The 25252-nt window shown below is 45.8% G+C and overlaps 1 protein-coding gene across 1 annotated transcript in view; it reads right to left on the reverse strand.

The window, feature by feature from the left end:
• Positions 1 to 16015: 16015 nt before the first annotated feature.
• Positions 16016 to 25252, reverse strand: part of fndc3ba (fibronectin type III domain containing 3Ba) — a 285397-nt gene continuing 276160 nt past the window's right edge. Inside the window, exon 23 of the mRNA XM_078564466.1 lies at positions 16016 to 16436. Coding sequence (XP_078420592.1) covers positions 16125 to 16436 — 312 coding nt within the window. The 3' untranslated portion in view covers positions 16016 to 16124. The remainder of the gene's footprint in view (positions 16437 to 25252) is intronic.

The raw sequence follows: 25252 nt of genomic DNA on the forward strand, positions 1-25252 counted from the left end.
CCCAAGGACACCTTTGAGGGAGGTCAGGTGTCCTTTGGGAGATGTAAGATGTCTTTAGGATTGCTAAAAGTTGACCTGAACGTGCATAAAAATTATATAAACTCATTGGAACTGTCAAAAATCTCAAGATAAAGAGAGCTGTCAGGGCATTTAAAATGCCAGCACTTTAACTCTTTGAAAAAAACTGTCTGTCGACATATTCCTAAGGGTTATCATTACTGGATTAGTGCTGCATGACAGATTTCACAAACACCCAGTATCACAATAGGCTGTCTGCTGTTTCACAGTTCTATTGACAGTGGTCATGCAAGCGGTCATGGACTCTTTCAAGTGGGGCTATGAATTAAAATGCTTGTTTTTACAAGGGATTATGCAATTAAATTAAATGTTTGGCTTAAAAGGGATAATATATACGTAAGGATGTAAATGTAGTAAGTAGGCTTTTATGAATGAGAGCGTTCAAAACAAAATCTGCAACTGACACTTGGAAATTTATTTTATTTAATTTCAGCAGGGGTCCTGAGGTCTGCTCACGGTGGGTGCTGGGTGAGTTGGAATGGTAGATGTAAGGGCAAAGGGTGGTGGGTAGGGGGCATGGGATGGCATGAGCTAGCACTAATTTGACATAGGGCTATAAAGGGCAACGGGGGGGTGGGGCTGGGTGGGGGGTGTGGGTTGGCACGGAGGGTATGAGGAGTCATGTGGCAGAGGGGCTATGGATGGTATGGAGGGCTTGAGGGGGTCATAGGGGTGGGCTGAGGGACATGGTTTGGCATGTAAGGTATGAAGGACCATGGGAATGGTTGGGGGTGGGGGGGGGGTGGGCATGAGTTGGCATGAATGGGGATTGGGAAGTGTAGGGGGGTGAGGGCTGTTTTATGTTTTAATGCTTCTTAAAAAAGCCCGGACACAGTGCTGGTGCACACTGAGGCTGGCCTTCTGCCCTGCCCAGCTCTGCACCCGGCACCCCCCTGACTCATTCCAGGGTCACGCAGCCCAACTCCCAAGGAACCCTGCCACTCCGGAATGACCACCCTCTGGGCCACTTTCTCCCAGCGCTGGGAAACGTCCCGACTCGGGAGCAGAAATCCAGCCCCCTGTCCTGGAGTGAAATAACAGTCCCTATCCTGCTGTGCACAACTCATCCCCGTGTCCGTTGATTTTAATCTGAACGTTATCTAAGGATGGATCACTGAATATTCAGAAGCGCTTTTCTTGCCTCAAAGGCAGTTAAATTGTACAATTTCCCCGTCTCCTCCAGCTTTAAAAATTATTAGCCTCATGATCTGGGTGCTGCTGTTGTCCATCCCTAGTTGCCCCTTGAGAAGGTGGTGGGTGAGCTGCCTTCCTGAGCCGCTGCAGCCCAGGTGGTGTAGGTACCCCCACAGTGCTGTTAGGGAGGGAGCACCAGGAGTTTAATTTTGATATAGTTCCAAGTCAGGATAGTCCCCGAGAGAAAGTTGCAGGTGGTGGCATTCCCAAGTGTCTGCTGCCCTCGACCTTCTCGGTGGTGGAGGTTGCGGGTTTGGATGGTGTTGTTGGAGAAGCTTGGCCGAGTTACCAGAGTGCGTCCGGTAGATAGCACAAAGGGCTGTGGTGTCAGAACCAGTGGATGTTTAAATAGTTAAGATGTGGGTGGGCTGCAAATCAAGCGTACTGCTTTGTCTTTGTCAGAACTGGGGGGTGGGGGGGTGTGTGTGTGTGTGTGGGGGTGCCTTCTAGTTCCAAGTGGGCATCTTTTTGTGTGAGCCACATGCAGTTTAACTATTATGTGCTGAGATGGGAGGGGTATGGGGTGGGGAATGATTGAGGTTGCAGGGGGTTTAAGATCAGCGGAACGGAGATGGGAGAGGTGTGAGGTCAGTGGGTCCGAGATCGGAGGGGTTAGTGTATGAGGTCAGGGGGTTATGAGATTGCACGCTATCAGGTCTGGGGTTTGAAATCGAGGATTTGGAGATGGCAAGGTATGAGGCCAGAGGTGTGAGGGTATAGGTTATGAGGTTGCATGCTCTGAGATCAGGGGTTATGAGGCCAGCGGCAGGGTATGAGGCGGGCACCAAAGCTGAGATTGACCCTGACATTAAATCCCAGGGACACTGGCTAGTTGCTCATGAGCTGTAAACCTTGACTTTACAGTCAAGGGAAGATATGCAAGGTTAAATACAATCACACAAAGCAATCTCTGCTACCAGAAAGAATTAAAACATTTATTTGGGCATAAATATATTACATATATACGCTACAGATAAGGTTTAGTCTTACATACATAGGGTAGTATTTGCAAAATCTATACATTAAAATTGATATGACAGTTTTATATAATGCTTATGAAATAATCTACATTTACAATACAACAAACGTTTAGGATTTCATTCTTTTTTATTTATCTTTTTAATGAAAAGCTTGGAATGTACGTTCAACACTTGAGGTAAAAGAGAGGCATTTAATTTCTTTCGGAACTCAGATTACTTATTAAAGAGCTGCATCGCTGGAGGGGTGAAGTGTTTTGAGTCTCACAGCAGCAACACAAATCGATAATGGGGAAGGTATAAAAGAGGGACAGGGAGTCTGGAAAATGCAGGTCTTGTAATTGTGATGTGTGATACCAGGGGATCAGGGCTTCGAAAGTGGGTGGGCAATAAACGAGGCCCTGACAAATGAGCATTCCAAGGACAACTTAAAATTTTAAGAAAAAATAACGTCAGTCTGAAAGTTTTCCGTCCACCATTTCACTGGAGGTGCTAACTGGTTTCGAGGTCACAGGAAATTTCAAATGCGCGTGTTAATTTCTCATATATTGGTGTCCCGCAATGTAACTCCCAAGTGTCAAATCAATTCGAGTATGGCAAAAGATTGACACCGAGACAGACCTGCAGTGTTGACTTGTGGTGTCCGGATGAAACAAATATTACCAAAATGCAGATCAAACAGCACAGACGCAGCAGTATTTAAACCTTAAAACCGAAACAAGTTCTGTTTTATTGTCCTCTAATTATTTTCTTTAAAAAAGGTGAACTAATTTCAATTTAAAAGTATGAATGACACGTATATGAGAGACCTCAGAGAGAAAAAAAAAATTAAAAGCAAGTGTGACAAAACACAAATAACAATTTAAATTAAAAAAAAATGATTAAAGTAGACAAGCCTGAAGCTTTGGCAACAGAAGATAATCTTTAATTCAAAAACAAATTGCTCAAATGTAACTATCTGCTCTGATTGCTGTCAAGTCCAGCGATCGAAAATAAGAATAAAAAATAACCCAGCGAGAATTAACTATAAATCAATGCTAATATTGCTACATCAACTGATAACCTGAGGGGCACAACCACCTATAAAGATTGGGGGGGAGGGGGTTATTGGAGAAATTCGGGTCATGGAAAGGAGACAAAACTCATGTTAAGAAAAATTGGTGTTCGTACCCCCTTCCCCCCCCCCACTTCTCTGTGGTTGGGCCCCATAGGTAATTCGGAAACTTTTAACACATCAATGATCTTAGCAGTTTGAAGAGGATAAACCCCCCGACCCCTCAAACAAAGACAAGATATGGTTACTAGCCTGGCTATGTGTAAACATTTCATTCACAAATGCTGCTTTTGGTGAACAGTGCACACAAACACGTGTGCACATGCATCCACTCACAGGAGATAAAGAAAGTTCCCCAATTGAGATAAAAAGCGTTACAAAAACTAGAACCTAGAGACACCTACAGCAAAATATTCTAAAATAAGGAACAATTCAAAATGGTCACTCAAAAATAAACAAAGCATGCTACCCAGAGAAAAATAAAATGAGTACATACGCATACTTATAATAAATAATAGGATTGCACTGTAATTGGCTTTTTTTTTAAAGTACTGAATGCAATAAGAAGTATAAATAAGAAACGATGAACTAAATGCTGGAATTCCCCTCCCCGCAAGTTTGGTGAGGGTGAAGGGGGATGTGGAGAGGGAAATAGATCTCAGAGTGCGATGGCTCAGACTGGCTTCAGAAATTCTCCTCCCAATTGTTTTTCCTTTTGTTTTTTTTGGTTTTCAACTCAGAAGTCATTTCAAAATGTGTCTGAGGGGGGAAGATTTTCTCTCACTGCTCACTTGTGTTGATGTTTATCATTTTGCCTTCGTCAGAGGACAATCCTTCGTTCCTTACCTCACCAACCATTACTGGCCAACTAAAGCCTAAGTTCTAGGTGCCTAGGTTGCTCAGGCCCCCACTTAAGATGCAGAATTCTCACTGAACCCAAGGATTTTTGACATCACTGAGTGGCAAATGCAATGAGAATCTTGTGCGTGTAGTGTTGAAGATAATTAGTGTTGCCAAGTCTTGACTTCCATCCATTGAAGTATTTTCTGGTCAGCTGGGAACTTTGGAAAGCTTTGTCCCCTTTGCCATATCTCCTGAAGGTGCTGATCCACACTACGCTCACAGGTTGCATTGGTGCCGCTCCATGTCCAAGAGGTCTAGGATTGGCAATGACAAACTGACAAGGAGATGGACAGAGACGGAGAGAAGCAGCTCAAGGGGAAATTTAGGTCAGATGTGGGTTAGGCACAGCAAGGATGAGTTAACGGTGTGAATGGGTTGGCTAGGGAGGATGGCGGAGGTGTCTAGACAGGGGATCTTCAGCTAGATGCTGTAATGGGTGAGAGAGTGGGGCTGCAATTCTGGATAGAGGTCACAGGGATGGAAGGGCTTTTCTGTCATCGGAATAATGTGCTGGAATCATAGGTAGGGTCTTTCTGAATTCGTTTGCCAGCCACCGACGTAAACCTACTCCTCACCTGCCCTCAACACCTTGGTGAGAGACTGAGGGAGGGTAACCAGTGCCGCCTGCCCTGAAAATTCCCGAGATTCTGCTGTACATTGAGGTGATTAGAAAGGGAAATAAGACCTGAGGAAATTTCTGGTGAGAATGATTCAGGATCCAACATTGTGTGTGTGGACACGGAGCCACGAGTATATGTTTGGAGTTGAAGAGTCAGGGAAGAAAATAAAAACGGGATGGACACAAAATCTTCCCCCACCCCCAACTGAGCACAATAAATTATTTGTTCAAAAATAAGCAGAGATTATGCACCAGGTAAATAGAAAGTATACACAACTATCTCACCCTCACCCTCTATTACTCCTAAGTCTTGTTCTGAGGTAAACTCTCTTACAATGGCAGATCCTTTTTGGTGCTGACACCATAAGTGAACAGTCTCATGATGTTTTATTAGAGAACACAATGGCATTGGCTGAAGATGCGGCTGAGCAATAAGAATCTGAATAAGAGATTGAATCATTGGCAGACTTGGTGCAATTATCTAGAAACAATTATTTCTTCACTGTGAACTGTACGTTGGGAAGCACAAAACAGGGATGGCTGGAATATTCTGACTGATTTATAAAGAAGGTGAAATGTGCATAGGTCCATGTTTGGGGGGGGAGGGGGTAGTCCATGGGAGTTGCACTGACGCCATGTTAAATCCTGCGGGTTCACAGTTGACACCTTGGGTGATGTGAGCAAGCAGCAGTTCATAATAGACATCTTTTTAAACGGCTGTGGTTTTACCAGGACATGAGGGGCATCAGTTATGGGCGAAGGCTAGAAAATTCAGGACTGTTCTCCTTGGAAAAGAGGTTAGGAGGTTCTCAAGGTGAGGAGAGCCCTTGATGGAGAAAACTACTCCCTCTGGTGAGTGGGTCAAATGCCAGGGGCAATAGATTCAAAATCATTTGGCAAAAGATCTAGAGCAGAGGCGAGGAGAAGCTTATTCACTCAGAGTTGTCGGGATCTAGAAAGCTCTACCTGAAAAGGTGGTGGAAGCTGATTTTGTAAACAATTACAAAAGGGTGTTGGACAGCTACTTGAGGATGAGGAACTGAGGGGGTTTATGGACAAAAAGCATAGTTCTCGGACTAAGCACAAATACTGTTGATAAATTGATACTTTTTTGGATATTAGGGGCATCAAGGGGTATGGAGAGAAAGTGGGAATATGGTGTTGAGGTAGAGGATCAGCCATGATCATATTGAATAGCAGGGCAGGCTCAAAGGGCCTACTGCTCCTAGTTTCTATGCTTCTCTTTCCAAGAGCCAGCAGCAGTATGATGGGCTGAATGGCCTCTTACTGTGCTGTAAGTTTCTAAGGGTCTGATTACGCTGATACTCACTGCTGATCCAACAAGGATCTAGTGATCCCTGTGGCCTGGATTCCCCCTTTCCCGATATCAGTTTGAAGCTAACGTCAAGCCAAAGGGATCTCTCGGTGGCCAACAGCAGCGGTGTCAGCGAGCAGGGTAAGCAATCAATCTGATTGAAGACTTCTCAAAGGCAGAAAATATGGAAGGTAAAACCGCTGAACTTTTCACTTTTAAATTAAAATTTTACAGAGTGAAATAAGCAATAAGGGACATACACAAGCGATTCAGGTAGAAGCTGAAATGCCATAAACAAACTTAAAAACAATCATTTTTAAAAATGTGATCATTTTGTATCAAAATGGCGAAGTCTGGCATTCCACAAATATAAAATTACCTTTTCTGGGCCAGTGGGGGTGTTCAACAGTAATTAAAAACCCAGAGACACTCATTCAACAAGATGTAACTTTCAACAGTATCTACAGCGAGACTAAGATCATAAAAGGTCAAGTTCTGGTCAGTTCAGTGATTTCTAATTCATTGCCGCCTGTGGAGACATCAACAGTGCACCCTATTCAGAATCGTGGAACCACTGACGGCAACTTCTGAATTTGTCTGTGTTTAACAGCAAGCGTGGGCTTCAGAAGTTGCTATCAGTTTCAAAAGGGTAATGGTGGTGAGTGCCGACAGTTTTGCCATCATTGCTATTGCAAAGTCTGAGCCAATGACTTTTATATGGATTGAGACAAGGGACAAGGAAACAAGAGACAAGGTGCATGGGAACATCGCCACTTCCAAGTTCCCCTCCAAGTTCCGACTTGGACATATATCGCTGTTTCTTCACTATCATTGGATCAGAATCCTGGAATCCCTCCCTTCACCACATGAAATGTGGTGGTTCAGGAGGATGGCACAGGAGGGGGTCATTCATCTATCAAGTTCATGTGTTGCGTTGACTTCTATGACTCTTTTCGTGTTTGATCTCGACCTGTGCTCTTTTAACCCTCTTGAGGCATGGGAGAACTAGAATAGCCCTCACCCTGATGAGGTGGATTTAGATAAATGAGAGTTTCCTTTGGTTTGTTTTTGCACCCAGTGAGCAGCCTTTCCCATTCCTTCAGAACCCAGGAGGTTTAAGGTCAAAGGCTGACATTCCCTGAGAGTTCCAAAGTTGCAAGGGCCCGAGAGGCAGGTAGAGGCCAAAGATCATGTGTCACAGCGGCAGCACAGGTAAAATTGGGCAGTGAGGATCAAACAAGGGTCAGGCTAGTGGGGTTGGACCAGACCAGACTGTTAAACAAAAAATAATTGGAGTTTGTAACAAAGGCAATGTAGTGGGGGGACTTTCATCTTCATATAGATTGGATCAAACAAATTGGTAAAATTGGTAAATTTGGTAAATTTTGGTAAAAAAGGTAGTCAGGAAGATGTGTTTGCAGAATGCTTTCATAGAAGTTTCCTGGAGGAACGTGTTGTGGAACCAATGAGGGATAAAGCTATTTTAGATCTACTATTGTGCAATAAGACAAGGTTAATTAGTAATGTCACTGTAAAAGAGCCACTGGGAAATAGTGATCATAATACAATTGAATTCCACGTTAAGTTTGAAAATGACATACTCCAATCACAAAAAAAATTTCTTAAACTTAAGCAAAGCCAATTACGTAGATATGAGGGGAGAGCTGGCTAAGGGTGGATTGGGAAAATAGACTAAAAGGCACAGCGGTAAACAAACAGTGGGAGACATTTAAAGAAACAATTTTAAACGCTCAACAAAAATACATTCAATTAAAAAAAACAAAAACACAGCGAGAAAGAGCCACCTATGGCTTCCTAAAGGGGTTAAGGATAGCATTAGATTACAAGAAGGGGCTTACAATGTTGCAAGAAGTAGTATTAAGGCTGAGGATTGGGAGTGTTTTAGAAACCAGCAAAGGGCTACCAAAAAGTTGATTAAAAATGGAAAAAAATAGAATAGGAGAGTAAACTAGCCAGAAATAGAAAAACAGATTGGAAGAGTTTTTTGAGTAAAAATTGGTCCCTTAGAAGCAGAGACAAGAGAAATTATCATGGGGAATGAGGAAATGGCAGAGGCACTGAACAAATATTTTGTGTCTATCTTCACAATAGAAGACACAAGTTCCATACCAGAAATAGAGGATAACCTAGGGGCTAATGACAATGAAGAAATTAAGAATTAATATCAGCAGAATAAAAGCACTGGAGAAACACAAGGGACTAAAATCTGACAAATCCCCAGTATCTGATGGCCTATATCCTAGGGTTTTAAAAGAGATAGCTATGATGATCATGGATGCGCTGGCTATGATTTTCCAAAATTCCCTAGATTCTGGATGGTCTCAGCAGATTGGAAGTTTGCTAATGTAACACTGCTATTCAAGAAAGAAAGGAGGGAAAGAGAAAACAGGGAACTACAGGCCAAGTTAGCTGACATCAGCCATCGGAAAATGATGGAATCTATTATTAAGCAAGTCTCAATGCACTCAGAGAAGCACAGTATGATTAGAACAAGTCAACATGGTTTTACGAAAAGGGAATCCTGTTTAAGAAATTTATTAGGGTTTTTTTGAGGATATAAATTGTAGGGTGGCTTAAGGGGAACAAATAGATGTGGTATACTTGTATGTCCAAAAGGCATCCAATAAGATGCTACACAAAAGGTTAACATGCAAGATAAGATGTGTAGAGTTGGGCGTAATATATTAGCATGGATAGAGGATTGGTTAATGGACAGGAAGTAGAGAGCGGGCATAAATGGGACATTTTCAAGTTGGCAGTCAGTGAATGGTGGAGTGCCACAAGGATCAGTGCCGGGGCCTTAGCTATTTATAATCTATATTAATGACTTAGTTGAAGAGACAGAGAGTAACGTATTTGCATTTGCTGGTAATACAAGGCTAGGTGGAAGGGTAAGCTGTGAGGAGGACACAAGGAGGCTGCAAAGAGATATCGGCAAGTTAAGAGAGTGGGCAACAAGGTGGCAGATGGAGACGATATTGGGGAAGTGTGAGGTTATTCACTTTAGTTGTAAGAATAGAAAAGCAGAATATTTTTTAAAAGGTGTGAAACTTGCAAGTGTTGATGTTCAAAGAAACTTGGGTCCTTATATAAGGAACACAAAGTGTTAGCACATGCGTGCAGTGAGCAATGAGGAAGGCAAATGACATGTTGGCCTTTATTGCAAGGGGATTGGAGTACAAGAATAAAGAAGTCTTGCTACATTTGTACATGGCTTTGGTGAGACCACATCTGGAATACTGTGTGCAGTTTAGATCTCCGCATTTAAGAAAGGATATACTTGCATTGGAGGTGGTACAGCGAAGGTTCACTGAATTGGTCCCTGGGATGAGAGGGTTGTCCTATGTTAAGAGGTGGAGTAAATTGGGTCTCTGGAGTTTAGAAGAATGAGAGGCATCATTGAAACACAAAAGATTCTGAAGGAGCTTGACAGGGTAGATATTGAAAGGTTGCTTCCCCTGGTTGGGGAATCTAGAACAAGGGGGTACAGTCTCAGGATAAGGGGCCGATCGTTTAAGACTGAGATGAGGAGAAATTTCTTCCATTCAAAGGGTTGTGAATCTTTGGAATTCTCAGCCCCAGAGGGTTGGGGATGCTCCATCGTTGAATATACTTAAGGCCGGGAGAGATGGATTTTTGGTCTCCCAGGGAATTAAGGGATATGGGGAGTGAGGGGGAAGATGGGCCTGAAGCCAAGGATCAGTAATTCACAGGATCAAACTGGATCCTTCAGGGAAAATTCCATTCTTTTAATGCGGAAAGATGCATAATTGGAAGCCGAGACCGTTGAGAGACCCAGGTGAGATGTTCAGGAGTTGTGGGGGTTTGGAGCTGTGTTTGTTGAATGTTTACTTAACCCCGGGGAAAGCATCAGAAACAGAAATGATTGCTTGTTCCAAATTAAATTTCTGCAAGTGAGATATCCCTGGAATGTTGCCTGAGAGACTAACTGAAACCAAACCCTACAGACATTCCCTGTGGCATCAGACTTCAGCCTCATCTCATCGTGTTGGGTCTTATTCATATCCAGTACGATGTAAGGCATCCCTATCTGTCTCTATCTCTCTCTGGCCGTGTCAGACAAACATGCCGCCTCATCTCCAGCTACTGGCTGCTTGCTCAAATCGTAGAATCTTAAAAAGAAAATGGATGAATCCTTGGGAATAAAAAGGCCCTTGTAGAGGGTGTGGAGGAGATTTCTGAGAATGGCACCAGAGACGAGGGGCTTCAGTTACATGGAGAGACTGGAGAAGCTGGGATTGTTCTCCCTAGAACAGAGGTCAAGGGGAGATTTAATAGATGTGTTCAAAGTCCTGAGGGGTTTTGACAGAGTAAACAAGGAGAAGCTATTTCCAGTGACAGAAGGGTCGGTGACCAGAGGGCACAGATTTAAGGTAACTGGCAAAAGAAATAAGCAACCTTTTTTTTTTAAAACACGAGATGCGATCTGGAAGGCGCTGCCTGAAATGGGGGTGGAAGCAAATCCAGTAGTAACTTTCCAAAGGTAATCGGATAAATACTCAAAGGCAAAGAATTTGAAGGATTATGGCGAAAGAACAGTGTGAGTGGGATTAATTGGTTGGTTCTTTCAAAGGGCCAGCACAGGCAGGATGAACCAAATGGCCTCCTTCTGCGCTGATGTAGGAAGTGAATGTATCCGAAGTAGTGAGAAACTGTTAGTAGGGGGAAGGGGCAAACCTTGGGGAGGCGGTGGTGTAGTGGTATTATCACTGGACTGGAAATCCAGGTGCCTAGGGTAATGTTCTGGGGACCCGGGTTCAAATCCTGTCATGAATTTGAATTCAATAATAAAAAAAAGTCTAATGATGGCCATGAAATGATTGTTACAAAAACACATCTGGCTCACTAAGGGAGGGAAATCTGCCATCCTTGTCTGGTCTACATGGGACTCCAGATCCACAATAATGTGGTTGACTCTTAAATGCCCTCTGAACAAAGGCAATTAGGGATGGGCAATAAATGCTGGCCCAGCCAGCGACACCCACATCCTGTGAAAAGAAGAGATGTGGAGAAGGAATCTGCCCCATTGTTCACAGAGCGTTTTGGGAGTGGGAGGGGGGCATTAGCTTGCAATGGCAAATTCTTTGTATTCTGTGTTTTTCTAACTGTGCCCATAATTTGCTGCCCCCTTGTGTTACTATTTTGGGGCGGTACAAATTCTACCTTCTGAGACAACTCAAGATACAAGGTATTGTTTACCCTGAAAATGTGCAGCAGAGATCAACACTACAAATAAAAAACGTTACCGAGGTTCCAAACACCATAAACAACAAAAACCTGAATCTATATAGCGCCATTAACGTAGGAAAACATCCCCAAGGAGCGTGACAGGGGCAATTATCAAAAGAAATTCCACACCGAGTCACTGAGGGAGATATTAGGACAGGTGACCAAAAGCTTGGTGAAAAAGGTAGATTTTAAGGAGCATCGTAAAGGGGGAGAGAGGGGTAGAGATATAGATCGGATGAGAAAGAGAAACTCCAGAGTTTGGGGCCCATGAATGTACCCCTAGGTGTACAAGATTATGAGGGGCTTAGATAGAATAGACAGGAAAGACCTGTTTCCCCTAGTGGAAAGGTTAAGGGCACAGATTTATGGTGATTGGTAGGAGGATTAGAGGGGACATGAGGAAAGACTTCTTCGCCCAGAGGGTGGTGGATGTTTGGAATTCGCTGCCCGGTTTGCTGGTGGAGGCAGAAACCCTCAACTCATTTAAAAGGCACCTGGATCTGCACCCAAAGTACTGTAACCTGCAAGGAAACGGAGGTGGGATTAGAATGGGCGGGCGGCCGGCGCAGACAAGGTGGGCTGAATGGCCCCTATCTGGGCCGTAACTTTTCTACAGTTTCCTGAAGGCGTGGCCATCAACGGTGATTAATATATGGGTACGCTTAAGGCTGAGGCAGGTGGTAGGGTTGAGGGTTTAATAACGTGAGATTGATTTCTCCTGCTATGTTCTAACGCTGTGCCCTGTCTATCTCTGATTGTGGTGAACATCATTCACACTGGAGATGCCTAATGCTGAGAGCCCTATCGTCAACACAGTGGGGCCTGGGGAAGTCAGCGCCTTCAATTGATTTCCCATCTCCTTCCTTCACTCCGTTTCTGGAACAAATCACAACACCTCTCACCGATCAACAACGGGCATGGGGAGTATCTGCTAGCGAGTGTCGGACATGCCAACGTCCCTGTTTGCAGCTGTGTTGGGTACTGCTCATCATTAACTCAGCGGCCATGCAATCTACACCGCGCTGAACGAAAATATAAATATTTTGAAGTCACTATTTCCCTCAGAGTTTTCCCGGCTTGACGAATTATCAGCCAAATGGGAGCAGTTAAGTGAAAGATAGGTAAACGCATGAGGGAGAAAGGAAAAGAAGCTGCCTGACCTGTGTGATGGAAGTATTCCAAAGGGGCCCTGACTGTTATTTGAAGAGGAAGAATGTGCACTAAGCGAATTGCTCATTCGGAGAGCTGGTGCAGACATAGCGGGCTGAATGGCTTCCTTCTGCGCTGTAACCATCCTGTGATTCTGATGGGGTGAGATGAAGGCTCTTGTGGAGTGTAAACACCAGCAGTGACCAGTGGGGCTGAATGGCCTGTTTCTGGGCCGCACATTCTACGTACACCTATGTAAGAACTCCATACGTAACAGCAGCTGGCTTGTCCAGGCACCCTGTCTTATCCCTTCCAAATTCCAGACATCCTTTCCTGTACATCTATAACACCAGAACAGAGAGATTATACCCATCAGGAAGGATTGAACAGGATGGGTCTCTGCTCTCTGGAAAAAGAAACAGCTAAGTGCGATCTTTAAGATTACGAAAGGGTTCGATGGGGTCAATGAAGGGGAAGTGTTTCCCCTTCTGGGGGAGACCAGAACTAGGGGTCAGAAATAAAAGACAGTCACTAATAAATCCAATAGGGAATTCAGGAGAAACTTCTTTACCCAGAGAGTGGCGAGAATGTGGAATTCACTACCACGGGAAGTGTTTGAGGTGAATAGGGTAGATACATTTGAGGGGAAGCTGGATAAACATGAGGAGGGAAAGAAGGGGTGGAAGGATATATTGATGGGGTGAGATGAAGTAGAGTGGGAGGTGGCATAAACACCAGCGGGAGAGTACTGATGAAAGGTCATTAACCTGAAAAGTTAAGTTTGTTTCTCCCTTCAGAAGCTTCCTGACCTGCTCAGTACTTCCAGCATTTTCTGTTCTTATACCAGCACAGGCCTGACGGGCCACACGACCTACTTCTCTGCCGTGAAAATTCTCAGTACAAATTCAGCACCTTTTGTTGCGAAGGGTAGGGAGGAGGAACTGGAGGAATTGGGATCCCAGTGGACCGTGCGGGATTCTTCACATTTACTCCTGCTCTGCCCGCAGCCTAGCCCGTTGCCAATAACGGCATCGGTTGGTTTGTGCGTGTTGGAATGGTTGGACATTGGTTTTGGAAAGTGAAGTGCGCCCTAATCAGGCTGAGGCCTTCCAGTTTCTCTAGTTTCACGCCATCTCTGCGGGGTGGGACAACACGGTGGAGAGAGTGGGAATGAGGATAAAGTGCAAATAATCATTTTCTGAATAATAAGAATACAAAGTAGCTTTTTGGTTTGGTCTCTCACGGGACAATTTGAGTGGCAGCTTTTGTTGACGATAACCTACATATGAAGCAGCTACTCACCACAAACATGGTCAGAAATAGGTTTTCTTAATTCAACATCTCATGGCAGACACATAGTTCGATTACTTCTTAGCCACAGGATTGATTTTTCAGTAGCTCTATCCAATCAGGAGTTGTTTTTAGGAACATACCAAATGCAAGCTGGGATAGTTCCTTTCAAAATGGCCACCCGATTCCAAAATGGCCACCCCATGTCTGATTCTAAAATGACTGGCTTTGCAGGTCTTGTTGCAGATTAACTAATACAACGCTACAAAAACTAGAAGTAAAAGGGTAATGTTTCCGTTTTCAAAACTCAGGTTTGGTTTGGTGTGTGTAAGCATCACACAATTGGAGATTTTAGCCTTCAATTCTCTCAGTTACATGAGAATACAAACAGGAAACTGAGGTATTTCTTTTCTCCGCTTTCCCCCTTATCACTGATCTTTGTTGAAGTACCAATGGAAGCTTCTCCAGCACATTCATCCAAGCAGGAATTCTTTGCGCGGGAGCCTAGCGAGCTGCCTGTCAGCTGCTGTTCAACCCAAAGGGGAATCGCAAGGGGGGATGCATTTTGCCCTCATCTGTAATTGGCGCTGGGCAACACGACTTGACCATTGTCCACTTGTACAGTGAGTGGAAGCAAGAATCCTGCCACGCATCCCACCCCATCCCATTGCCTGATATTCCCCTCCCCTCCCAAAACTCCAGAGGCACTGAGGCCCATTATAGCACCCATCCCAGCTGACCCTATGCTAACTGGGACTTGACCTGGAGGCTTTGAGGATCGTACCGCTTAAGCGTTATACCAGGGGAGGGAGATGAGCTTCAAAACAACGCTGTGGCAGTTCTAGATTGGGAAAGGACGGAATGGAAAAGGGGGTTAAAAATTGGGAAATAAATCGGCGCCCCCTCCCTATTTAATGGCAGTGTTGAGTTTGGCAGTGTGTAGCCAGTGTCTCCGAGTGGTAACTTCTTTATGTGTAGCAAAGGCACAAATGGAGAAGGGAGCAAGTATTCGAGGGTACAGCATTTGGAAAGGGCAGTGGAAGAGAATCCTGATTGGATGACTGCAATAAGGCACCTTCACAGCGGGTAAACGATGGACAGTCTGGCTGCCAGTTGTGATGCCAACAACTACCACCTGGCCCGGTGGTGGTGGCCGGGGTGGGAGTGGGGGTTGGGGGGGGGAGCTGGGGAGTAGTTATGGAGTCAGGGCCCCGAAGTGATGTCCGGGGCCCATTTAAAAAGAAATCGGGGGTTGGTGGGGGAGGGGGGAGTATCAATTGGAGGCTGTGGTCCTTCTCCTTCAGCACCTCTCTCTCCCCCCACAACCCCCAACACGATCCCATCTCTCACAACCGCACCTCTACGGTGTTACGCTGCAGCTCTCTCACTTCTGAGGCACACAGAAAGGCAGTGAGCAAAAGCTGGGCGAAGGTTGCGGTGGGGGGGGGTCTACCCTGGCGAAATTACAGCCATGAGGCATCCAAATTTACCAGGTAGCCTTGAGTGCCAACATCAGAGCTGATCTGGCTGGGGGGGGAAGGTGACATACCCCCTTTTTTTTACAGCTAAATTAAATATGGTGCCCATTGCATTTCTCACAAGTACGCCCTCTAAATGTAACAAAAAGAGACAAGCCCGGTCTGCCAGCTATCCCATCAACAGGCGATTGTGAACGATGTGAGGCTTGTTCTCACTCCTCTCCACTCCGCCCTCCCTCCCAGCGAAAATATATTTTAAAAAAATATATATATTTTTATATATATATATATTATATATATATAAATATATATATATTAAAAAAATGCTAAAACCTCCAACTGAACCATTGGCTGGGAGAATACTTTAACTCATTCACAGCTCCCTCACACGGCCGACAACCCAACGTAACCAGAGGGCAGCCCCCACTTGGGCTGGTCCAGGAGCGCGGGCACCAAATGACATTGGGGGGGGGTGAAAGTGTCAAAGTCGTTTCCGGAAAAGGTGCAGAAAAGAGCCAGTGTGGTTTTCATTTCGCTTCCCCCCCCGTTTTTTTTTTTTGTTTGTTTTTTTTTTCTTGTTTTGGTTAAACTTTGGCGCCCGAAACGTGGGCCCCGACCCCAAAAAAAACAAAGGGAAAAGGGAAAAAAAAAAAAATGAACAAACTTAAAAATAAAAGACGATTAATAGAAGTTCGACAGGAATATTTAAATGAGTTTTGCTGGCACTAGTACGTGGCTAAGTTTATACCTCAAGAGTTATATGCGTAATGTTTTTTTTTGCTTCCTTCGTCCTCTGTTACTTCATGATGAAATATTGTAAAACAAAGGCAATAAAGATGGATAAACTGGCAAACCCTGCCAGGATGAGGGCAGCAAACTGCTCGTCACTGGGCATCACGCTCCTCATTTTGGCCATTTCTGCGGTTCGCAGTTCACTGACAGGGGGAGACTCCTTTCTCCGTAGTGTGAAAATGGCAGACGGGCTAAAGGGTCCAGTCAGCTCTTGCGACATGTCCTGGCAACGGCGGCAGACGCAGACCCGGAACCGGTAGTCTGTGTTCGTCTGGAGGCCTGAGATCTGGAATGTTGTGTCCTCTCCCTTGTACACCTGTGAGATGGGCAGAGAAATAAAAACTGTCAAGGAGCGGAGAAGGTGACAGCAAAACAGGAGGCCATTCAGCCGTGGTACCTGTGCTCTGTACTAGACCTTTCCTAAAACCAATCGCACTGCCCCAGTCCTCCCCATCACACTGTATCAATCCCCAAACCAATCTCCCCGACCCCTCTCTCTCCCCATAGCCCTGTATCAATCCCCAAACCAATCTCACTGACCCCTCTCTCTCCCCATCACACTGTATCAATCCCCAAACCAATTTCCCCGACCCCTCTCTCTCCCCATAGCCCTGTATCAATCCCCAAACCAACCTCACTGACCTCTCTCTCTCCCCATGGCCCTGTATCAATCCCCAAACTAAGCCTGCTGCCCCGCTCTCTCCCCTTAGCCCTGTACCAATCCCCAAACAAATCCCACTGCCCCGCTCTCTCCCCATCACACTGTATCAATCCCCAAACCAATCTCACTGACCCCTCTCTCTCCCCATAGCCCTGTATCAATCCCCAAACTGAGCCTGCTGCCCCGCTCTCTCCCCATCACACTGTACCAATCCCCAAACTAATCCCTCTGCCCCACTCTCTCCCCACGGCCCTGTACCAATCTTGAACAAATCACTTTTCCTTGCCCCCTGGTGCAGTGTTAACTACTCAGTTATTTATTGATTTGACATATAAATAAGCTATCATAGTGCAAGGAGTTACAATGAATCGAGAGTACAGAACATGAAATGTTTATTCAGTCCAACAACACTCCCGTACGCAGAGACAAAGCGGGGGTGTGCAGAACAGACAGTAACAGGGGCTGACTCACAGAGTTGATCCAATGCTCACACACTATTTCTCAAAAGGCTTCTTGTCAATTCAGTCCCTCAGCTGAAAATTGCCATTGACGTAAAGGGAGAAAAAGATTCATTGCAGTGACTCCAGGATGTCTCTCCCTCTCTCTAGGCTTTTGTACTAAATGGGACATCATTTAAGGTATAATTAGTTATTGACACTTCTTGCTGAACTCATCCTTTATGTAACTGCTGTTGTAGGAGCTTGTGGTGTAACAAGGAGCTCTTCATGTTCGACAGCTTGCTTTACTTACACCGAAGAGTAGGGAGCTCAGGGGCAGGAAAGGCACACAATCAGCTCAATAAGCACCTCAGCTTTCTTGAGAGATTTCAACCCTGCCAACCTTTATGTTCTTCATTCATTCATTCATTGAGTGTGGACATCGCTGGCAAGGCTGGCATTTGCTGCCCATCTCCAGCTACCCTTGAGAAGGTCATGTTGGTGGTTTCTCTAGAATGCTTTTCATGCAGCTGGGGAGCTTGCTAGGTGGGCATGTTGGTGACAGCCATGTGGTTGTGAAAGAATGGTATCACATGAAGGCTTAGGCAGGCTGTTATCACATTCCCCTCTCCGTTATTTTAATAAACCCATTTACTTCAAGCCAAGGGGAATGTGACCCTGAACCATTCAGCATTCAAATAACAAGTTTATAGAGCGAGGAGGCTGGGAGAGCGACCAGGGAACAGTGGAACAGTTGAGTCCAGAAGTATCAAAGGCCTGGATGCCACAGGGGTGGAAGGAGGAGGTCCAGTCATGGACAGGGTATTGGATGAGAAGCTTAATTCATCGAGATAACTTTTCTCTAACAATGCATGTCCAGTGTGACTTGGGAGCACTGGACATATTACACATGCACAGTTGACCATTGCTACAACAGAAAAGACAGGGCACGGTCTGCAACAGGGGGACTGGCAGACATTCATGCATCGAACATATATGGAGGTGTAAATAATGGGTGGGGGACATCAATGGCAAAGTAAAACCTATTTACATGTTCATTCATTGCCTGGAATTTAGAAGGTTAAAAGGGGTGATTAGATTGGAATTTTCAAGCTAATAAGGGGCACAAATAGGGTAAATAGAATTCTTTCTGCTGGTTTGGGGAGTCTAGGACGAGGGGGCAGAGTCTAAAAATTAGAGCCAAGCCTTTCAGGGGTGAGATTAGGAAACACTTCTTCACACAAAAGGTGGTAGGAGTTTGGAACTGTCTTCCACAAATGACAATTGATGCTGGATCAATTTTTCTTAACCAAAGGTATTGTGGGATATGAGGCAAAGGTGGGTGTTGGGTCAAAGATCAGCCATGACCTCACTGTGTGGTGGAACAGGTTCAAGGAGCTAAATGGCTACCTCTTAGAGATTCAATTAATAATGATAGAGGGAGAGAATGATGATATGAGGAAGAAGAGAGAGTGAGAGAGCATGAGAGGGAGAGAGAGAGCCATAGCAAGATAGAGAGGAAAGAAACAACAGGAAAGAGGGAGAGGGAGAATTGAGAGGTAGGGCTGGATTTTTGCTGCCAAGACAGGTAGCTCTTGCTGGGAAATTAATTGCTTGACTTGCTGGACCCGCCTCGGTGAAATTGTGAGATTTTTGCTGGGGGAGGGGTGGTTGTGGGGGAGGGGTGGGGGAGGGGAGGTTGGGGCGGGTGGTTGTGGGGGAGGGGTGGTTGGGGCGGGTGTGGGGGAGGGGAGGTTGGGGCGGGTGTGGGGTAGGGGTGGTTGGGGCGGGTGTGGGGGAGGGGTGATTGGGGCGGGTGTGGGGGAGGGGTGGTTGGGGCGAGTGTGGGGGAGGGGAGGTTGGGGCGGGTGTGGGGGAGGGGTGGTTGGGGCGAGTGTGGGGGAGGGGAGGTTGGGGCGGGTGTGGGGGAGGGGTGGTTGGGGTGGGCGTGGGGGAGGGGTGGTTGGGGCGGGTGTGGGGGAGGGGTAGTTGGGGCGGGCGTGGGGGAGGGGTGGTTGGGGTGGGCGTGGGGGAGGGGTGGTTGGGGCGGGCCTGGGGGAGGGGTGGTAGGGGCGGGTGTGGGGGAGGGGTGGTAGGGGCGGGTGTGGGGGAGGGGTGGTTGGGGCGGGTGTGCGGGAGGGGTAGTTGGGGCTGGCGTGGGATGTAGTCAGGCCCGCCAAACCCAGGAGCAGATGCTCGGTGGGCAAGTGTTGAGGCAGATTGGTTAGAAAGCCCATCTCAGTTCTCTGGGACTTGGTTCCAATTGTTTTGGAAGATTTTAGGTCCTCTAGCCCTTATGCCTCACATCCCCTCAGACCCCACCCAACTTCCATGGCTCCCAGTATACTCCATGCCAACTCACCCAGTATCCACCATGGGAAGAGCTCAGGAGCCACATGGAGATGAAAAAAAGTGCACTTCTAAAAATCTAATACACCTCTCGCTATACAGACTTGATAGTGAAAAAAACTCCCATTCATGAAAGCATCAAAACTATTAAAATCTCCTCAAGTAGTTAATCTCTTTAAAAAAACAAATACATTTCTGTTTATATCCCTAATCCCTTAATAGCCTCTTTAAGAGGTCAATTGAACTGTGAACTCAGAACCCCCTGCTGAGATAATTGTAGCTTTGGGAACTCAGCCAAGCATTCATAATGACTAGCTCCTTAGGGAAATGCCAACGAATAACTCCATTGAAACTACTCAAACAGATGCTGCATCAACTGGCCTGTCAATCAAAGCAGTCCAGCAGAGGTTTTTTTTAAAAAAAAATCAGTGACAGCTGTAGCCAGTTTTTTTTTCTGAACAATTTAAAGAGCTGGAGATTTTTTAAAAATTCAGATTGTGACAATCAAGAGTGTTTATGTCTACTCCAACAATTTGCGACTCCCACACTGTGGGTTAAAGCCTTTGCAACAGACAAAATAGGGTCCATTTGAACTCAGCACTAAGTTTAAATGGCCCTGCCAAGGTTGGGTTTCCCTCATGTGTGGAGTCACACCTCGTGCCCTTCCCCTTACCTGCGAAAACGGGAGGTCAGAAATGGGGCCGGGATGTCCACATCCAGGTCCCCACCACCCCGCCCCCGGCCATTTAAAAAAATCTGCAGCGTCTCTGCAATCCTGTGGAAATCTGGGCCGGCATCAGAGAGAAATAGGAGAGAATGCAACACTAGGAATGAGGGTGGTAAAAGGGAGGATAGCATGAGGGGCAGAAGAGATAGGATGAATAGAGGAGAGAGAGTGAGGGAGGAGAGGGGCCAGAGATAGCACAAGAGAGTTAGGAGAGATAGCACGTGAGAGAACGGGGGGCAAAGTCGGTGAGAGAGAAACAGCACAAGAGAGGGAGGAAAGTGAGAAAAGAAAGATAGAAGCCAAGAAAGGAAGGAGATAAAAAGGAGAGAGAGAGAAAGAGGGAAGAAGCGGGGAGAGAGAGAGCGAGAGAGAGAGAAGGCAGCATATAAGATGGAGAAAGGATAGTCATATTTTTACAATATTATCTATTCATACCCTTGGTCATTCTGCTCTTTAGCATTTTTCCTTTGGGTTTATGCTCTCATTATTCATTAATTCTTTCAAACTGCATTGCCACACACATCTCTTCATTAAACAGTATTTGCCACCTGTCTGCCCATTCCGCTAACGCTTGGCATCCTCCTTACTTTTTGCCAAACGTCCTAGTTCTTCTGTCAGCGCCCCTCCCCCCACCGTGCCCATGTCTAGATAGCCTAAATAGATTGAGGCTAAGACTGCATCCTACGCTGATCCCTGGCCCACACCCTTTCCTGTAGTCCCTATCCAGTTCACAAAACCTCTGCCCACACTGCCCCAACATTACCATAGGTTGGAATTTCTGTAATAACGCTCCATGTCATAGGTTCTCTGGGATATCTTGTTACAACATCAGTTTACAAATCAGCTTTGAGTGGCAGTGGTTTAATATCATTTGCAGATCTGTGCAATGGCCGATGACGCCTTGCAATGCATCAGCGCAACAAATAAATCCACAAGCACCACAGTTAAACCCAGAAGGTGATTGTTCTAAATCATAGTCATCAGTTCCAAAAAGTAATATACAAACACCTAGGTCCCAGAGCTTGGGGCAAGGGTCTCAATATTAAATGATAGTTTAGTGTAGTAATTTGAATTAATTTGATTCAACTGTGAGGTAGAGGTTACACTATTGCCAGAGAATGAACATAAAACCAGAACTATCCTCGCACCTCCATAATAACCAGGTTTATGTAGGTTATTTTTAACTAATTTCATCCTTGTTTTAAAATCCCTCATTGTCTCACCCCTCCCTATCTCTGTAACCTCCTCCAGCCCTCCATAACTCTCTGCGATCTCTCTGCTCCTCAATTACAGAGGCTTGAGCATCCCTGGTTTTAATCACTCCACCATTGGTGACCATGTCTTCAGCTGCCTGGGCCCTAAGCTCTGGAATTCCGTCCTTAAACCTCTCCATTTCTCTGTCTTTACTTCCCCCCCCCATCCCCCTTTTACCAGAAGCTCCTTAAAACCCGAACTCTTTGACCAAATCTTTGGGTCAAATGTCCTAATATATTCTCATGTGGCTTGGTTTAAAATTTTGTTCGATAAATCTTCTGCGAAGCACCTTGGGGTGGTTTACCACATTAAAGGTGCTATATAAATGCAAGCCGTTGCTGTTGAAACATCAGCTCGATGTCCTGACTGAAGCCTGGTCTGACATTAAGCACGCCCACATCCCAGCGAGCGCCGACGGATAGTGATCAGGCGCACGAACCCTGGCTCTTTCATTACCGCCTGGAAACTCCAGAGGAATCCTGGAGGGTTGGCAATCCCTAATTCCAACAACAGGCCATCCCGGGGCCAATTTCACAAAGCAGGGGCCTGGCCTCGAGGAGCTGAGTTGGAATTTTTTTTACAGTAGGGGAGGTAATGAAGAGTCTGTATGGCTTATCAGGTTAATCGGCTGGGCACTGCTCCCGGCAAAAACCCAGGCCGAAAAATCATTGGGGGCATTAAAAAGTTGTGAGTTTTTTTTTAATGTTTTGAACTTTATTGCTTCCGCTGCAGTAATAGAACAGTCTCCAGTTTCATCCATCTTCTGCAAAAGATGGTTCAGCCGGCATGGCCACGTCACCTGTCCTCCAACATGGTGGCCTGCCCATCAGGCCATGCAGTGGGCTCCCTCTGGATGTAGAAGAAGAGGGCGACTCAAGATGAACTGGTGCCAGATCTACAGCCGGTCAATGGACACTGGGAGCCACACGAGAACGTTGGGTTTGGATGGGAGAGAATGAGAGCTTTTAAGATAAAAGCAAAAAAACTGCGGATGCTGGAAATCCCAAACAAAAACACCTGGAAAAACTCAACAGGTCTGGCAGCATCTGCGGAGAGGAGCACAGTTAACGTTTCGAGTCCGAATGACCGAAACCTTAACTGTGCTCCTCTCCGCGGATGCTGCCTGACCTGCTGAGTTTTTCCAGGTATTTTTTGTTTTTGTTTAGAATGAGAGCTTTGTCTGCCTTTAGATGTGGGAGCTACCAAGCCCAAGTAATTTTATTAGATGTTAAAATATTGGAGTTGGCCAAGAATAGGATGTTGAACTAGGGTCACCAGCTGTGGTTAAACGTATTCCTGGAAGTTTCATCGCATGACTTGCCCCCACGCTCCAGCCATTAGTAGGCCAACACATCCATCCTTCTGACGTACTGCCTTCCACTGCCAATTTTTGTTTTTTTGGAATTGGAGACCAGAAAGACTCATTGCCCAATTGGATGATGTTTGACTGTTAGCCAAACAGACGGTTTTTTTTCCCCCACTGTTTCAATATCTTTAGATCCGGTAAAGAGAAACGTTCAAAAGAAAATGACGCAAAGAAAATTCCCGGTGATTTTTCTCCAGGGTTGTACACAGCAGTGCCCCTGGGAATGACCTTTAATTCCTGGAGACTCCAGGCCAGCTGGTAACCTCATGTTGAACAGACAGTCAAAAATCACCCAATCAGGTAGCAAAAGGTCCATTTGCCTTTTAATTGTGGGAAGGTGAACCACAAGGGTTGACGTGTGGGGGAGACCAATGGCGGGAGCAATGTGGGGATTGGTGGTGGTGGTGGTGGTGGTGGGGGGGCGGAGGTAGCAAGTGGGATGCCATGTCACAAAACCTCCCGGAATACATCCAACCAGAGGTGGCAACCCAACTTTGAGGGGTATAGTTGCCAGGGGTTCGAATACTAGCCACAGCCAGTGCTGGCGGACAGGCAAGTGAAGCAAAAGGCTAGATTATGAAGAAAAAAAAATAACTTCTCTTTTCCCCAATAAAGGCAGGAATTTTATTATCAGAAAGCAAAACCGCCCACAATCCTTTTCCTTTTGGTTTCTCTGAGCCACGGGTTGAGGATGTTGGCTGGCCTGTGGTGATTTCCCTTCCCCTCCCCTCTTTGCACAACGTCTAGGAAAAAAGGAAGCAGACATTTTCGTGCCGTTAAAAAAAAACAAAAGTCTGGGAAATATTTGTCAACAGCCTCAAGCAGCTTCCTGGTTCCCGATCATTATTTACTAATACTAGATAGGCTCTGACGTTGGTGAAGGCCTCATGCGGATGCCGTCGTCATGGCTACGGGCTCAGCTTGCACTCAAGGGGCCACCGCAAATACTGTCCACTTTCCCTGGGCCACCGCAGGCTCACACACACCTTTCAATCACCTACGCTGCACGCTAGGGAATTTAAGACACTCTGCAAATGATTCTTTGGTTTCCTGATTTGATTTATTGTGCCTGTCGTCTGTGCGAAAGGAACAGCTCTAACAATTTATTTCCCCTCTCCTAAGGGTGTTTTGATAGTTCCACACACGGAAATAGGAACAGGAGGCCATTCAGCCCCTCAAGCCTGTTTCACCATTCTGTTAGATCATGCGCCTCCACTCCATTTACCCACATTTGCTCCATTTCCCTTCAAACTGTTACTCATCAAAAATCTATTAATCTCCATCTTGGAAAGCCCCAATTGAACCCCACCCCCCCACCCCGCCAGCGTCCAAAGCCTTTTGATGGAGAGTTCCAGGTTTCCAGATCACCCTCTGTGTAAAAAAATTCATTCCTAAACAGCCTAGCTCTAGCTTAAAACGATTGCCCCCTCGTTCTCGACTCCCCGCCAGTAGAGGGAATAGTTTCTCTGCATCTTCCCTGTTAAGTTTTTAAAAAAAAACACTTCTATTCGGTCACGCCTCAATCTTCTAAACCGGGGAGGGGTCACCTCAGATGCCTTGCAAATTCATCCTATGAAAGCACTACCGGGTGAGTGTGAGCAGACTGTCTGGCAACTGAAGGCTTCACAATCCTATACCTATTCCCTCCCTCGTTCAGGCCTCGCTGTATTGCCATCACACGGCTGGCCTGCAACCCTCCCGATTTGCTGAGCTCAGTACCGCATCATCGAACAACTGAAGTTGGTTAAAATATTGAGCGCACTTCTACCTGTAGTTATTGGCTGTTAATTACATTGAATCTGTATCGTCCAGTTGTCGGCCCTCCCACCAGTATGAACAGTTTTTCTCCTTATTTACTCTACCAAAACCCTTCACAATTACAGCACAGAGCCAGGCCATTCAGCCCATCCTTATTAGTTCCATTAAGCCTCCCCTTAGCAATATCTGCTGCAGGGAGACTAAAGCTTGGGGCTCTGTCTGGTGAACAATATAGCAACGAATCACAGGTTAGCTCCCCGTTCCTGCCATTTTCACTCTTTCCCCTGGATAGTTCACCAACCTAGGAGCATTGGGAGCAGGAGGAGGCCATTCAGCCCATCGAGCCTGTTCCGCCATTTGGTTAGATCAGGGCTGATCTGCATCTCAGCTCCGTTTACCCTGCTTTGGTTCCATATCCCACCACGACCTTCACCAACAAAAATCTACCCATTGCATTCTTGAACATTCCAATCGGCATCCAACATCCAAGGCTTTTTGTGAGAGTTCCAAGAGTCGGGAGAAATTTGGAGACTGAGATGGTTGCATTTTTGCTTGGTAAGGTCGTCAGAGGATAGGAGGC

This window comes from Cetorhinus maximus, chromosome 19 (assembly GCF_964194155.1).
Source record: "Cetorhinus maximus chromosome 19, sCetMax3.hap1.1, whole genome shotgun sequence".
Classification (NCBI taxonomy): domain Eukaryota; kingdom Metazoa; phylum Chordata; class Chondrichthyes; order Lamniformes; family Cetorhinidae; genus Cetorhinus; species Cetorhinus maximus.